A 16,095-nucleotide genomic window follows, 5' to 3' on the forward strand; every position below is an offset into this window, starting at 1 on the left:
TGTAGAAAAAAATTCAAGACTGGACCTTGGTTTCCATATACTGTCCGCCGTGGATAAAAGGTACCTATGTCCAATGGGACAAATTTTTTTCACAATTCTCACAAAACAACACCCTAATCGGTGGAGATTTTAATGCTCACAATCCTCTTTGGGGGAGCATATCTAGTTGCCCCAAAGGGCGGAACATTGAACGGATCACCGTAAAACAGGAACTGGTTATCCTCAACGACGGTTCTCCTACTCGGTTAACAGCTCCTAACATTAATAAAAGTGCAGTAGATCTCACTATTTGCACCGTAGATTTGGCACATAAAACAAATTGGAATGTAATTTATGACACCCATCAAAGCGACCATTTTCCCATTCTAATCGATATCGGCCCACAGGTTATCAGGAATGTCTCTCACTTTACTGCATCCCGTAATCTCCGCTCTTTTGATTCTACGCTATTCACGACCTTTCTTGCAGATAAAATCCGCTCTACACTTCCAGCTCCCCATATTCTTGACTATGATCTACTATTATCCTTTATTCATTCTTACTTAGATACTTATCATCCTATTGAACACAAGCGGTTTTTTAAAATGCAGAGAAATGCTATTCGTTGGTGGGATTCCGAGTGTGCGTCTTTAGTTCGTCGTAGACAAGCTGCCTTAAAAGTTTATAGAACATCTGGCTCCTATGATCACTATATCCAATATAAAAAATAGTCGCTTCTATACAGACTATTTTTAATGAAAAACGACGAACAGCATGGAAAGTATTTGTCACATCTATCAATCGACAAACCCCTCTCAAAGATATCTGGGCAGCCATCCAACATTTAAGTAATACTCATACAAATTCTGTTTCTCAATCGCATCCTCAAGGAATTGCCCAATTTTACCACCAACTAACACCCGATTACGTGGAACCTTCTTATGAATATAGTTTAATACCTTCCTCCGACAAATTTTCTAGTCTATTACAGAATATCTCCCTCCATGAGCTAGATATGGCACTCGCACATCGAAAAGATACTAGCCCGGGTAGAGATTCTATCACCTATAAAATGTTGAAATATCTACCGTTCCACGCTAAGCAAACGCTGCTAAATACATTTAACGCCATACTCGACAGCCATGCCATTCCTGTCGATTGGAACGATTTTCAAATTTTACCCCTCTTAAAACAAGGTAAACATCCTCAAGACCCAAACGGGTATAGATATCGCTTTGGGTTCCTGCCTTCGTAAAACTTTTCAACGAATCCTCTTGCACCGTCTTCTATAGTGTTTAGAATATTATAATATACTTCCAGTGTATCAGTTTGGGTTTTTGAAAGGTCGAAGTACGGCAGACGCTCTTAATATATTTTTTACAGACTTATTACTCGCTCGCAGTCGAGGTGACGTTTTGACGGCTATCTTTCTCGATATAAAAGGAGCATATGATAATGTGGACATTGGTGTACTTCTTGCCAAATTATATCAGTGGCAATTTCCTCTTTCGTTTATTAATATCATACGGCAATTATTCACCAATAGTCACATTTTTTTAAAGACCAATGGCCAGAGTTTCGATTCTCGATACACTTCTAAAGGTCTCCCACAAGGTGATATTTTGAGCCCTATCTTATATCTGTTATATACCTTTGACTTAGAGCGGGTGATTTCTCAACAGGCTAGGATCCTAAGTAGAGTACCTAGAAGAAAGCTGGACCAGAGTTTCGATAGAAGAATTCTGGACCAGCGGCAGCCACTGCGCATGCCCCGTGCGCTTCACTCCCTGAAGGGGCCTCTCACTTGGCAAGGCACGTGCGGGGGGCGCCTCTCGCTGTCAAGGCTACACACAAGTGTGGAATGTCGCTCCTTGCGGTAGCTTACTACTGCTATGCGTGGGCGTGATAGGTGACATCACTTGTTTTGGTGCGTAATTGAGTATCTTTTTACTGAAAGGTATTGTAAGAGCAAAACAAGTTCACTATTAACCTCACTCTTCTAGTAGAGATTAAAAAAAAAAGATCCTCTATTGAGTGTAATAAAAGTGCTTAGCTCAATTATCAAAAAAAAAATATTCTACCCTACTTGCCTATGTGATTACCTCTTGAAATGTTTATGTTGGTGACAGGAAAGACATTTTGACAAAAATCATCATGTTAGATATGGTACTAAATTTATACATTTTTTTGCAGAGTTCTTTTTACTTGTTAGGGTGCATGTAGGAAATGTTAACTACACTTACCCAGAGGTCTTTATGTAAGAGGTAAATATTTCTTGAAAGGCAAGGTTCTGTGAGTAGATTTGCTTCTAAAAGTTACTTGGTGGAGTTCCTCTCACTGCTCAAGGTGAGACAGCTACATGTTAAATAATTGCAGCAACTGGATTTGCTTGACAAGGTTACTTGCTGCCCAAAAGGTGAACAGGATATGAGATTTTTTTTTGTAAAAAAGAATCGCTCCTCTCCTCCAGCTTTGGTCTGTTGAAGGTTAGCGAGTAACAACTCTAGCCAACTGGTTGGTGATGAGTGAAGGACAACACAAAAGTGCTTAGTTTAATTAAATAATAAAAATATTTTTCATGACTACTTACCTTTAATTATTTTTTCAACAGGATGCACATCTAGCTGTAATTCTTGACGATAGATACACGCATTGTTTACTAACCTTACATCAATAAATGTCATCTATGAAATATCATTGTACTAGGTAAAAAACAAATTAAAAAAAAACTCGGATAAAGTCTGAAATCAGAGGTTGATTAAGACATTCCGTTGTTACGAACGCGATAGTATGAATTTTTACATACGGAATAAAACAAAAACATCTCGCCATTTTTGTTGGATACGTCGGCAACTGTGTATACTCATCGAGGTCAAACAGCTCATACATGAGAGTGTCATGTCTGTGATTTCTTATTATCTTTGTCCAAGATGGCTAACACAAAAAAAATGCATTATGATCTCTGAACTAATAAATTAGTTAGGCAATCACATGATGTGCTATCTCATCAAAAATTATATCGAATATATATGTTTAGCACGGAAGATGAAATAATAAATCGTCTAATGAATCGGTTAGGGGTGCGTGAATTCACCGCAAAGAACAACAGCAAAGAACTTCAGTGAACAAAGACATCAAACACGACAGTGTTTTAACAAAACAAAAGAACGTGCTGCCACGTAGCTGAAATATTGGTTGAAAAACTGTAAAGCATGGTTTCTTTTTAAATAAAATATTACGAATTATTTCTTAATCAACCTCTGAATTGAGACAGTGTGTGAGTGAAAGCTATAATTTGTCACACCTACACAGGTTGGTGATTTGAGGATAGAAAAATAAAATCTGGTAAAGGATTCAAGGTTATAGCATTTGGATGGTGTAAAAACAAAAAAAAATATGTGTATGCATATATAGGTTAGGATGAATTATTCAAGCAACTCGAATAATAAGTGGAACATCACACTGTTTTATTTACCTGTTAGTTCAAAATACATGATTAAATTCTTTCTTACATGCTTCACAGTCTTTAATCATTGGAATCGCTCCGTCAAAACCATCAACCTCGTCTTGTCCTCTGTAGCAATAATGTCTGACACACGGGCTGCAAACTGCTATTTCCAGTTTTGCTTTTACATAGTAGGGTAGTTTCTCCCATGCTTCATCTAAATCTTTAGCGGCATATGTTGAGAGAAACCCAGATGGTAAATAGCGAATTAGATGTTGTGGCATTCGAAGTAAACTGCCATGTGTATAGTATGATGTAATAGCCTCACTTACTAATGAGAAATATATTGTACGTAAAGGATCAGGTTTAATACTTGGTGTACAAAGTTCACATTTACACTGGATGTTACGGTTTCTCTTCTCACCAAACTCATTCTTTACTTGTCGCTCCATGACTGATGACACGCACACACTGTTGCCAACAAAGAGAATACCTTAATATTTATTCACACACTTTTTTAAATAGTGTGCTACAGTTTACGTTACGTCACACTGACATGGTGTATACTCCAGTTAGCTTTAAAGTACACTTCTCTTAGCAGTTACCTAGTGTTAAAATAGCGAACTAGAGAGAATAATTTTATGATTGCCAACGAGGAGGATCGAACTTGTACTCATCTAGATGTGAGCGAATTCACTTGCTTTATATAAAAATTTTAATGCTAGGTGTAAGATAATCTCACATTATATTACCAGACGCAACTTTATTGTGTGTAAAATTATTATTTTGTAGACATATGTTTGAAGCAGATCATTCCTTTGTAGTGTATATCTATCCCGGATGTTTTCTGCAAGCAGCTTTCGCATAAACCGGTTAACGCCTTACTTCTTTCGCGGTCATTGCTGGTCATGGTCGTGCTTTGACCACGGTTTCATCAAGGCTACAAAAAAAGAAGATGCGTGAACTCAAGTGCGGATCGCTACGCAGCTTACTAGCAGATGTTGTATCCAGGCAGGTTTTTTGAAACTAGTTGGTTTTTTTTTTCAAATTACATATCACCGTTAGAACAGGTATATATACTGCGATCGCTTGCTGTAGGTACGTTACAGTTTCAAACTGCCTTCGAAATGCCGTCCGTCCAAGAAACTCTCTTTGAAAAGCTGCTCGCGCTGCGGGAAATAGTTAGATTAATGGAAATGTGTGAGATAAATAATATAGTAGAAGTGCAGGGTTCATTTGAAAGAGCGATCGTTAACAGAATTCGGCATATGACTAACGAAGAGTTTCGGCTTCTCGTTAGGCTGCATACACGTATTTTGTTACGGCGCGAAAGCCCGAACTTCAATATATTATTTATCCACAAATTTAGTTTCTTCTCGTGCAACGCGATGTTAGCAGAACTAAGAGAGCTAATGGACGATCACGGAAGTGATGGCGATATTTTTGGTGAGTTTTAACTTTTTTCTAAATTTCAAGACTTCGTCTATTGTCGGATTGCGAAATATTTTAATCTTACATTAACTTTTTCTTTCTATATAGGAGAAGATTAAGAAGTGATCCTGGAGGAGGAGGAGAATTTAATTTATTTGAACTGTTATAGGTGAGTGCAAAAATATATTTTATTTATCTTGCTTTCTTTTCTGCTCTTAGGAAGATAAACTAATTAAATATAATTTTTTTTACGTCGCACTAACACAGATACGTAAAGGAGTAGGAAAAAGGTTGGAATTTAATATTAAAAAAATTACAAGATGTTATCTTTAGTTAAATTTTGTTTATTATATTTTATTAAGATACATGTTACACAAATGTTTCGAATTAATTATGCAGAGTTGAGGTGGAAATATCTTCTTGCTTGAGGTAATGTCCAACGTTGTCATCAACAAAACAAACAGCACAGTTTCTTGGGCAAGGGAAGTCTGCAACAATAGAGAGAGGACACTATAAGATGGTAAATCTATCAGACATTAGAGTAAAAAATTAAAAATATATTATACTAGCGTACTTACTATTGATTTTTTTTTTAGAATACATATTCCTTCGGAATCCATGAATTATGCGTGGCGTCGAATCCTAGCCACGATACGAAAACTTTGTCGTTCTTTCTTTTTAAAATTTTATCAATGAGGTATATTTTAGGATGTTTTGTCTTCTGCAGTTCTTGTTCATAGAACGCACCAAATATTGGTTTATTTTGATAGTCGTGAAGCAAGTAAGTTCTCGGTGATGTTTCTTTTACTTTTCTTACAGTAAATAATTCATTACTCCAATTAGGAGTATAGCCCTTTGTAAAATATCGCTTAATTTTACTTATTCGTACTGTGTCACCTACTTTAAATTTTGGTGGATAAGGTGACTTCTTTTTCTTCATTTCCCGTAATTTGTACACAGTAGCAAGTTGTTGTAGATTGTTTGTGACGTCTATAGGTTTCATACCAATCGTACGATGTTTTCGATTATTATATTCATCTAATAGTTTTGGTAGCATGCGAAGCCAGTGGTATGATCCGCACGCCGAGAATTTCCTCCACATCCACTGCTTCAGTGTTCGATTGAAGCGTTCAACTACGCTTGCCTTCAAGCTGCTCCCTGTCGAATAGTGCTTAATTTTTCTTATTGTAATCCACTGTTGAAAAATCTTATTATAAAATTCTTTTCCCCTGTCAGTTTGCAGATGTTTTGGATAGCGTTTACATTTTGAATAGATGCGTTCCATATTCTCCACTACTTCGTTTCCTGTTTTTGTTTTAAGTGGAACTGCCCAGGCATACTTTGAATAAACATCAATAACAGTTAACATGTATTTATATCCACTATTAACTTTCGAAAACAGAGACATATCAACAAGATCCGCTTGATGTAAATCATCTCTCCCCCGGCTAATAACGCTCCGTCTTTCAAAATTCTTTCGCACTGGAGCGTGGAGTTCTTTCGCTATTTCTTCTCTGATATTGTTCATAAAGTATAGGTAAAAGAATTCGTTCTGTGTCGTCTATTCGTTTCTTGAATCGCAGTCGATCTATAGCCAGTTGTTGCCAGTTGCTTCTTCTGTCTTCACATCCAATTTCATAGATTACTGAAATATCCTTTGAGAATCTAACCGCTTTAAATATATTTGCGAACGGAAGTTCGTCCCACCGCGCAGTGTTCATTTATTCGATGTACCTCGACTTTCGAAGTTCTTCTTCGATTGACAAGATTTCGTTTTCGTGTGACGAATGACCAGCACTTCTAGATGCTATTAACTTTTTCAATCTCTCCACTAGACTGTTTGGATCATTCCAGTGAACTAATTCGATCTTCTTTCTTTGTTCATTTTTCCACTTGGCTACTTTTGATCCTCTTCCTGTACGTTTGTATTTGTGTACACTTACAAATTTTGGTGTGCTCCTTCCTTTTTTCACTTTTGCATCTTCTACTAATGGCTTGATAATTTTTTGAAATTTGAGCGATTTCGTGCCTCTCATTGGCTTGCCTGCGTCATACTGTTTCCTGTGCACGTTAGTGTAATTTAATATATGACTGTAAGCTGACAGATCCTTATCATCATACAACTGTGCGTCCGGATCTTTCTGAAATATTAATTCAAGGAGACCTTCAGTTAAAGGATAGTTAAAATTGTCAATTATAAGATTGTTATCGCGAAACAGTACTTTTTTTCTCCCTAAATAGTGTTCTCCATGAACTACTCGAACCCCGAATATTCTATCAACTTTGTGTCTCAATTGTGGGTTAAGATAATTTTGCAGGAGAGTTGTAACCTTTCTGTCCAGAGTTTCTTCTTCTTCTTCTTCTTCCGATTCTTCTTCTGCCTCATCACTTATATAACTATTTAATTTTCGATTTTTCTTTGCAACTAATCCATTCGAGTTAACTGTAAGCTGCTGTAGTTTATTTAATGGTGCAGTTATTGGTTTAAATGTTTCTTCTAACTTTAGTTGGTTTAAAGCCATATCTGCTTTAAGAGAGTTATATTTTTTTTTTACATCTTTTCTTAATTTTGCTAGTCTATCCTTTACACGACTTTTTTCCACTATGTTCGCCTGCATTTTTTAAACTGAAGCGTAACGTCTATTGTTTTACTCATATATAGTATATTCAAAGAGTATATGGAGCGGAAGATCGTTAGTATTCCATTGTTCAGGGTCTTTTAGGCGGAATTGAATTTCATCACCTTCCTTTACAGCAATTGGTGTACCTACTTCTAATTCGATTGGATTGTTCACGTGATTAATCATCGCATATACCAGAGAACTACGTGTACTTGTTAACGGTGTAAGTGTACCCGTGTAGGGAAGCTTATACATAAGACGACAGTTTTGTAGCATATATATTGGTGACTGATTTGACGGTAGACTGTTAATTTGAAAAAGAGCTTTTCTTGGTTTTTTGTGCAGTTCCTTTTTCATCACTTCAAACTCTTCTTTTGCAGTTGCAAACGTTTCTAAATACTGTTTGTTAACAACATCTTGCTCGTGGATAGGTGAATCAACATTTGTAATTCGTTTGTTCTTCATATTTAATTCTCCGTTAGATTCTACTGGTAGAGAATTTTTCTGAAGTTTAGATACGACAAGTTTTAACTCGTCAACTTCTCTCCGTGCAGCTGCATACTGTTCTACAAAGACTTTATTTGCAACATCTTTCTCATTTAACGGATTATGTACGTTAGTAATTCGCTTATTTTCCATACTCAAAGTACCACCCCCATCAACGTTTAGTTTCTGTTGATTGCTTATTTCATTCTTCAGTTTTTCGAGTTCTTCACGCGCTGCTGAATGTTTTTCCAGGTATGCTTTATTAATCGCATCCGTCGAATGAATAGGTTTGCCGATGTTTGTTACTCGTTTATTTTGCATATCTATCGATCCATCGTCATTCACTTGTAGTAGTCTACCTTTTGTATGCTTTTCTAAAAATAAAAGCGAAATTGCATCTTGTTCCTCTTCAGGATCTGCCACACCCGATATTCTCTTGTTGTTCATGTTGAGGATATTGTCAGTTACAGGAAGGTGATCATCCACAATATCACGTAAAAGAGAATCAACATATTCTATGCGTGCAGAAACGTCGTTAACTCGTTTCTCTAAATTTCTCTGCACATGGTTAGTGTGCGTACGCATTGCGTCAAGCGAAACTGCTTCGTTTCCATTCATCGCTGGAGCTATTCCTTTCAGCCTTTTGTTCTTAAAATCAACTGCATCCTCTTCTAGTTCACATATGTCATGTATTTCATTTTTAAGATCTAAAATGTCACGTTGTATTTCTTCTTTATTAATACTGTCCTTAACGGTTTTTAACACATAATTTTTATTACAAGCATCCTCCATGTTTATAGGATTGCCGACGTTCTTTAAACGTTTACCATGAATACTTAAGTTTCCGTCAGATGTTGATGTTACGTAATTTGTATTAACCATCATTTTTTCATCTACATATGATTTAGTAGCAATATCATGACGTGATGATGGTCGCGTTACATACACGTTACTGGTTCTGTTGTTTGATGCCATCGTGATGTTCTTTCTCTACTCAACAATTCGAAAATGAGTTCGTTAATGTATACACTCTCGTATTTATATCACATAAAATATATCGAATCCATTTCGATATCGACCTTTGCTTATTTCGCTATCCTTATCGATAACGAGAAAGCTGAATTTCGACTGTGACCAACAACGATAACATAAATCAGTGAACTGGTTGTAACTCATATCGGTGTTCACGTGATCGTCGTAGACATGCCGAAGATTTCTTGCATCTTGTTTAAACAGAATAATGAAATTAGCGTTGTCTCTAATAAGTTGTTTGGGAATGCAGGAATAGGTCTGACATAAGTAAAAAACATCCACGATATGGTGTCGACCTCTACTAAAGTAGTCTTTCATGTGCTGCTGTTTGTCGCTTGCTACATCGTCAAAAATAAACACGGAATTTCTTTGAGCTTTTTCTGGCGGTATTACTTGCTCACGATCAGAGTAAAACTCGCATTTTATTTCTTTAATAGATTTTAAAAGCTTCTCTAGCTCAATATATTTATTCTGCGACAATGATTTTGAGTAAACATACACATTCTCAAAACGTAACCCGTTCGGTTGCAATAACAAATTAATCATTACATTAGTCTTCCCTGCATTCGATGGTCCGCATATGAGACAGCGTATTGTGTCGGGCAACAGTTTACTATGTTTATTTTTCTTTCCTACTGAACGTTTTGTGTCGTTCAGATTTGCAACAGGTAAAGATATCGATTGTTTTATTGTCTTCACCATCACTTTCTTTTGATGATGATAATTTTCAACGATCGAGTGCACAGTGGATTTCTTTTTTCTCAAAGTTATTGTTGATTACTAAATAAACACGAACTTTTTTTTACCTTCTGTTTTACTTATCTAGTTCCAAAATGGTTCGTGCATCACACTACACGTAGTATTAAGAAGTGCTGGAAGAGCTGTCCTGTTATAGTGATCTAATACTATGTTGCCAACTTCACAACCTCTCATATACCGACAAGAAGGCGACCATTTTCTATGTTCTGTTAACGGATCATCATCTTTATCCCACGAAAATAATTCGATTCCGCAAAAAATACATTTAACTGCGTCTAGGTATCCCGTGAAGTAAAATCCAGCTTTAGCTAAACTTAAGGGGTCTATCCACGGTACACGCCATCTAGCGAAAGTCCTTATCCGATCTACCTCAGATTTTAAATTTAACGGACGAGGAATGTACGCCATGTCGCTGTAAAATGAGGAGAGCAGAAACATATCTCTCTTATATATATCTTTCTACCTTTCAGAAAAAAAAAGAAAAAAAATAAACTTACATACATTTTTAGTACTCAACAGTTGCACATCGTGTAAAAATGTAATTCGTATATAACAACACACTTGATAGCAGGAGCTCTTATTTGAGTATGCTGCGTCGAAGACGCAACGTTGTAGCAGCTCCATGTAAACGAGTAGGGAAAGGAGGAATAATAGGCAAAGTTCTTAATAAAGCTATAGATAATTTACCAGTAGAATTGCACATACCAGGTTATGAATTCTGTGGACCTGGGACAAAGTTAGAAAAACGACTTAAGCGTGGTGATCAAGGAATAAATCTATTAGATAAGGCATGTAAAGAACACGATATCGCTTACGCTACATACAAAGACCAGAACAGAAGGAAAGAAGCAGATGAAATCTTAGCCTCTAAGGCTTGGTCTCGTGTAAACTCTCAGGACGCATCATTAGGAGAAAGAGCAGCTGCACTAGCAGTTACGGGTATTATGAAAGCGAAAACTAAAGTAGGTCGTGGTAGACGAAGAAGAAAATCAAAACATCGAAGAGAACGAGTAAAACCAAAAAAAAGACAACATGCTGTAAAAAAAAAGAAAGGTGGTTTTCTTCCACTCCTTCCGATATTTGCAGCCTTGTCGGGCTTGGGCGGTCTAGCAAGTGGAGCTGCGGGCATAGCATCGGCTGTAAACAAGGCGAAAGCTGCACAGGAAGAATTAAAAGAAATGAAGCGCCACAATCGAATGCTAGAAGCGATGCGTGGGAAAGGGCTTTCTACTCGAAACAAAGGAAAGGGCATTTACTTAAATCCTCCAGCATACAAAAGATAATGGAAGGTCTGCCGAATAGAGCATTAACTAACATAGATCTGTATCGTTATGCATATCGTTTAAAAATTCCGTACTTCAGAGGTGTGTTTATGCGAGATACGTTACCGAAAATTTCTCGTAAAAATGAGAGTTGTATTTTGAATTTAGATCCGATAAGTAAACCTGGTTCGCACTGGGTTGCGTTCAGTAAACGAGGTGCGTATGTCTACTACTTCGATAGTTTTGGTAATTTACGTCCCCCTAAAGAGGTATTAGAATATTTAAGAAACTGTTACATTCGATATAATTTTCATTCTTATCGAACTTTTAATTCATCAATTTGTGGTCATCTGTGTTTACTATTTTTATACTGTATAAATAAAGCAAGACCTTAGTATTTGTGTTCAGTGTGCACGATGCCGTATGAAAGACGGATTACACTCGAGGGTAGAGGCTCGAAGATTGATGTAGTATTAGAAACTCCGATTTATTTGAATAGAGCTTCTTTCTATGAAATAGGTCTTGCCGCACTATTTACATCTAATAGTATTCGAAATGTCACTAGTAAAAATAATAAGTTTGCTATATATTTGAATGGTAAAAAAATTCTTTTGAGTGTAGCAGAAGGCATTTATGAATTCGAAGATCTTGTTGCAAAAATAGAAAGTTTGCTAACTATTAAAAATGTGAAACTATTTCTGCGGGAGTACACTCCAAAACTTAGTTTTTTTATCTCGACTACTAACAACAAACCTACTATGCATTCTCCGTTTGACATTGATTTCAATGTACCGAACAGTGTTGGCACTAGCTTAGGTTATCTGTTAAATGTATATGAGAAATATGCTAACCATGAATCACAGCTGAATGAAATAGGTAACGTAATCGTTAATAGCACAAATAACCAGATTGGTATTAAAATGAAGGGAGACAAAACAACTGTACTCACATTACCGGAAGGTAGTTACACTTTTTCGGAAATAGGAGCTCTAGTTCAAGAAGCAATAATTAACAACTTTCCTATTCTCGAAGAGGAGAATGACCCTCTAGATGGAGATAGTAAACTTATTACTATTACTTACGTAAAGACCTATCTTCGCTGTAAAATGTCCTCCAACCTAGACGTAGACTTTGATGTTTCCGATTCAATTGCTGATTTGTTAGGATTTTCACGCCGAAAATATGATGCTAATAAATTACATATTTCAGGAGAGATTATTAAAATTAATAACGTGAACTCGATTCGTGTATGTTGTAATCTCGTGTTAGGTTCCGGTTCCTACCTCAACGGTAAACAAACACATTCGTTATACAATTTTAAACCGCTTGTTCCAGCAGGCTATCCTATCGTAGTTCAACCGTCAACTATAAGCTTCTTACCGGTAAACACTAGTGTTATTCAACATATATCCGTTGTACTCGAAGATCAGTTCGAAAACCCAATCGACTTACAAAATGAGGATGTAACAGTAGAGTTAATTATTCGTCCAGTAAAAATACAGTAATCATATATAACATAAAGCGTACACTTATGTACTATCATTCGAGTAAGGAACAGTTGAACAACAACATCATGGTAGTAATTTACAACAACCAGTCAAAAAACCGAGGATTAAAAGAGGAAGCAGCTAGAGTAGTAAAATATAGAGTAAAGCTAAAAAAACAATCTCATCGTGTACGCGACAAGAAAAAATTAACCACAAACAATAAAGACTTTTTACAATCGCTAGGCTACCGACTACTATAAGTTCTATTTCTCCTACAGAAACTACTTTACTCTCTTTTCGTGTGCGTAATCAAGGTAACATCACTCTCTTTTTGTGTGAATTCACTTTACAATGCTACCGACTACCCCCCTAGGATAAAGCATATAAATTCTAATTCTCTACCAAAAACTACTTTAGTCTCTTTTTGTGTACAATCACGCTAACATCAAGGAGAAATATGTTCAACGTAACGGACAAAGTTATATTTGACAACAGAGTTGCTAGGCGGGAAGTAAGGAGCTATCATCCATATGCTGGCACGAAATATGAAAACAACGATGAAATTCGAGTTCCTGTACACAACCAAGAACATATATTTTTACCCTCTGAAGCTGATGTTCACATCGAAGGTGAAATAGTTAGATCAAGCGCAGATAATACACCATCAGCTACAGCCGTTCCCGATCAAAACTTTGCAGCAAATCTCTTCGATGAAATGCGTATTGAATTGAATGGGAAAGAGATTGAAAGAACACGACGTGTAGGCACAACTAGTGCTATAAAAACTTTCGCCTCTTATTCTAAAAATGAAATGTTAGCGCTGCAAAATGCAGGCTATTTTCTATCAATTTCTACACCACCAAACGAAGCTAATATTGCCCACGCAACTACAAAGCTGTTCCACGCAATTATCCCACTGAGTCTTCTTTGTGGATTATTTGAAGACTACAGGAAACCATTCATAAACTGTAAACTTGAATTTATCTTTATTCGTTCTAGAGATGACAAATGTGCACTGTTTTCAGCCAACGCGGAAGATACAGCTAAGGTCAAAGTACGAAAAATGTATATAAAGCTACCAACTCTAATACTGTCCGACGAGGAAGAAGTTAAACGCATAAAGTTAATCCAAAAAAATCCTTCTATTCCTGTAGCATTTCGATCGTGGAGTTATCACGAGTTACCTACTATTCCAAATTCAACGAAAATTAATTGGACTGTTATGACTACGTCACAAATAGAAAAACCGAGAGTTTTTATGCTTGCTTTCCAAACCGATCGTAAGAAAATTAATGTTTCTTCTTCTCTGTTCGATCACTGTAATATTCGATCCGTTGGCGTATTCTTAAATTCAAACTTTTATCCCTATGAAAAGGCTGTAGCTAATTTTAACAATGGTGACTACAGTGAATTGTATGATATGTTCATCAAGTTTCGTAATGCGTACTATCAGCTTGATGATAATCGTTCCGAACCGAACATATCACGAAGTGAATTTCACTCGCATTGTCCTATTGTTGTTGTTAATTGCATGGAACAGGTTGAATCGATAAAATCTTCTTCTGTAGATGTTCGCGTTGAAATTGAAACGAACGAACCTATTCCAGCCAACACTACTCTGCATTGCATTATTATTCATGATCGCATAATAAATTATAAACCACTAACGAATGAAGTATTTTTCTTCCAATAATCTTGCGCGAGTTTTTCTTCCTTTTTTTTTCCTTGCTAATAGTGTATATAAACGAGAGAGTGAAGATTCTCTGCTTCAGTTCTTCGATATCAAGCACACCATGAGTGCAAAACCCAGAGGAGTGATAGTTGACATTCAGAGGTTACCTACTGGAGGTTACGAGATAGCCTGTTGTAATATAGATTCGTCTACAAATGTGTTATCTACTGCTCTATTAGGTATGAGTGTACCTAATTTAGATTTCACGCTTACGTCGTTTTTCAATCTTCTCAGTGAACAACAATACCAATATCTGGTTGTGTGCAACTGTGTTAATGAGTTACGTCTATTAGCACTGCAAGAGTATCCTCGTACATGCATAATTGACTTGAACACTATAGAAGGTGTACCTGATTTAAGAACAATGCGTAACGAGTGTTTCCCTGTTGACTGTCCGCGCCATTTACCACATGTTGCAAGACATTCAGGCAGCTGTGCTATGTTCAACGTTCACGCAGTTCATAGTTGGCTAAAATCGACAGATGGTGTGATGAGAATAGTGTGTTCAGTGATAAACAAATTTAAGAAAGAAGGTGTGAGCAGATTCAATAAATTTGAGTGGGCTTTCTTCCCTGAAAACATATTATCTATTTACGAACAACATCAGTTAAGTGCGCTCTGGCAGTATCTACCAGATCATCTGAAGGCGAACTTACACCAGGCTTGTCAGGATTCAGGAGCTAACAACAACGACATCGTCCGAGCTTGATATCAGCTACTAATACATCAATTATTAAGGTGAAAAAAAATATAGATATAATACCATCCTTTTTTCCTTGGTTGTTTTTTTTCGGTTTTATTCTGCTTCTAACTAATTTATTTATTTTTTCTCCTCTGCAGGTGTCTCCTCATAGTGGGATCAACAACAACAACAACAACGACGTCTGAGCTTGATATTAGTTACTATTTCATCAATTATTAAGGTAAAGAAAAAAAATAGTTTCCTTTTTTTTTCTTGCTTGCTTTTTCTGTTTTATGCTGCTATCAACTAATTTTTCTTTCTTTTTTTATCCTCTGCAGGACTCTCCTCTGGTGGCGGTAGAAGATTCAGTCTCTGCAGATCTCTCCTCGTGGTTGCAGTTACAAATTCAATCAGAAGTTTATATTTTGAAAAACCTCTGTAGTTTCCTATTCAATAAACTTGATTGTAAAAAAGAAATATGTTCTCTTTTTTTTTTCATTCTCCTACTCCTACTTTAGTTAAGAGTACAAGGAATAAAAGGAGAGGCTGCGCAGGATAGTTTGAAAGAAAATCAAACTTTTTGATCATCTAGTGTAGAGTTTTTATTTTTTTCGAAAAAGAAAAAAGATTAAATAAAGGTTTACAATGCACTTTAATATATAAATGATAGAAAATTAACTTACAGTACAATACTAGTTAGTACAATAGTATACAATGTACTTAAACAGCGAGTGTAATTCTATAAGATTCCTTTTTTTTCATAATTAAATAAATATAATAGTATGCAATGTACTTTAAAAGTATAAATACAGTACAATACATTGAATAAAAGAAACAGCGAGTGAAATGTTTATCTAGTTTGAAATTCTATAAGCTTACATTTTTTTTCATTAATTACAGAATGAAACAAAAGTTTCTCTAAAATAAAAAATGATTAAAGTAATCATAGGAGCTTCTCCTCTTATTACTTAATATTCACCTTCAGAGAAAATTACATTATTTTACATACAGAGGGGTAAACTGATGACAAAGTGGAGGAGGTGTTCACAAAAAAAGCAAACCTACTTTGCAAGATAGCTATACATTAGTTATACTTCTTTTCTCTGCAAGACTGTAATGTCCAAATGGTAATGTATTAATTTTGTTATCTGTGATGTACCTTTTGTCATCATTAGCTGT

General features: G+C 36.1%; 1 protein-coding gene across 1 annotated transcript; it reads left to right on the forward strand.

Annotated features, from left to right (window-relative positions):
* Positions 1–12,313: 12,313 nt before the first annotated feature.
* On the forward strand, positions 12,314–15,351 carry LOC137501320 (uncharacterized). Its single transcript, XM_068228384.1, has 2 exons — positions 12,314–15,157; positions 15,255–15,351. Exon 1 carries the CDS (start codon positions 12,960–12,962, stop codon positions 14,193–14,195), a length of 1,236 nt encoding a protein of 411 aa, XP_068084485.1. The 5' UTR covers positions 12,314–12,959; the 3' UTR covers positions 14,196–15,157; positions 15,255–15,351.
* Positions 15,352–16,095: the final 744 nt, after the last annotated feature.

This window comes from Anabrus simplex, chromosome 1 (assembly GCF_040414725.1).
Source record: "Anabrus simplex isolate iqAnaSimp1 chromosome 1, ASM4041472v1, whole genome shotgun sequence".
Taxonomy (NCBI): domain Eukaryota; kingdom Metazoa; phylum Arthropoda; class Insecta; order Orthoptera; family Tettigoniidae; genus Anabrus; species Anabrus simplex.

Excerpts from the sequence above, each read along its gene's own strand:
- LOC137501320 (XM_068228384.1), top strand. The coding sequence starts at position 12,960 with ATGTTCAACGTAACGGACAAAGTTATATTTGACAACAGAGTTGCTAGG.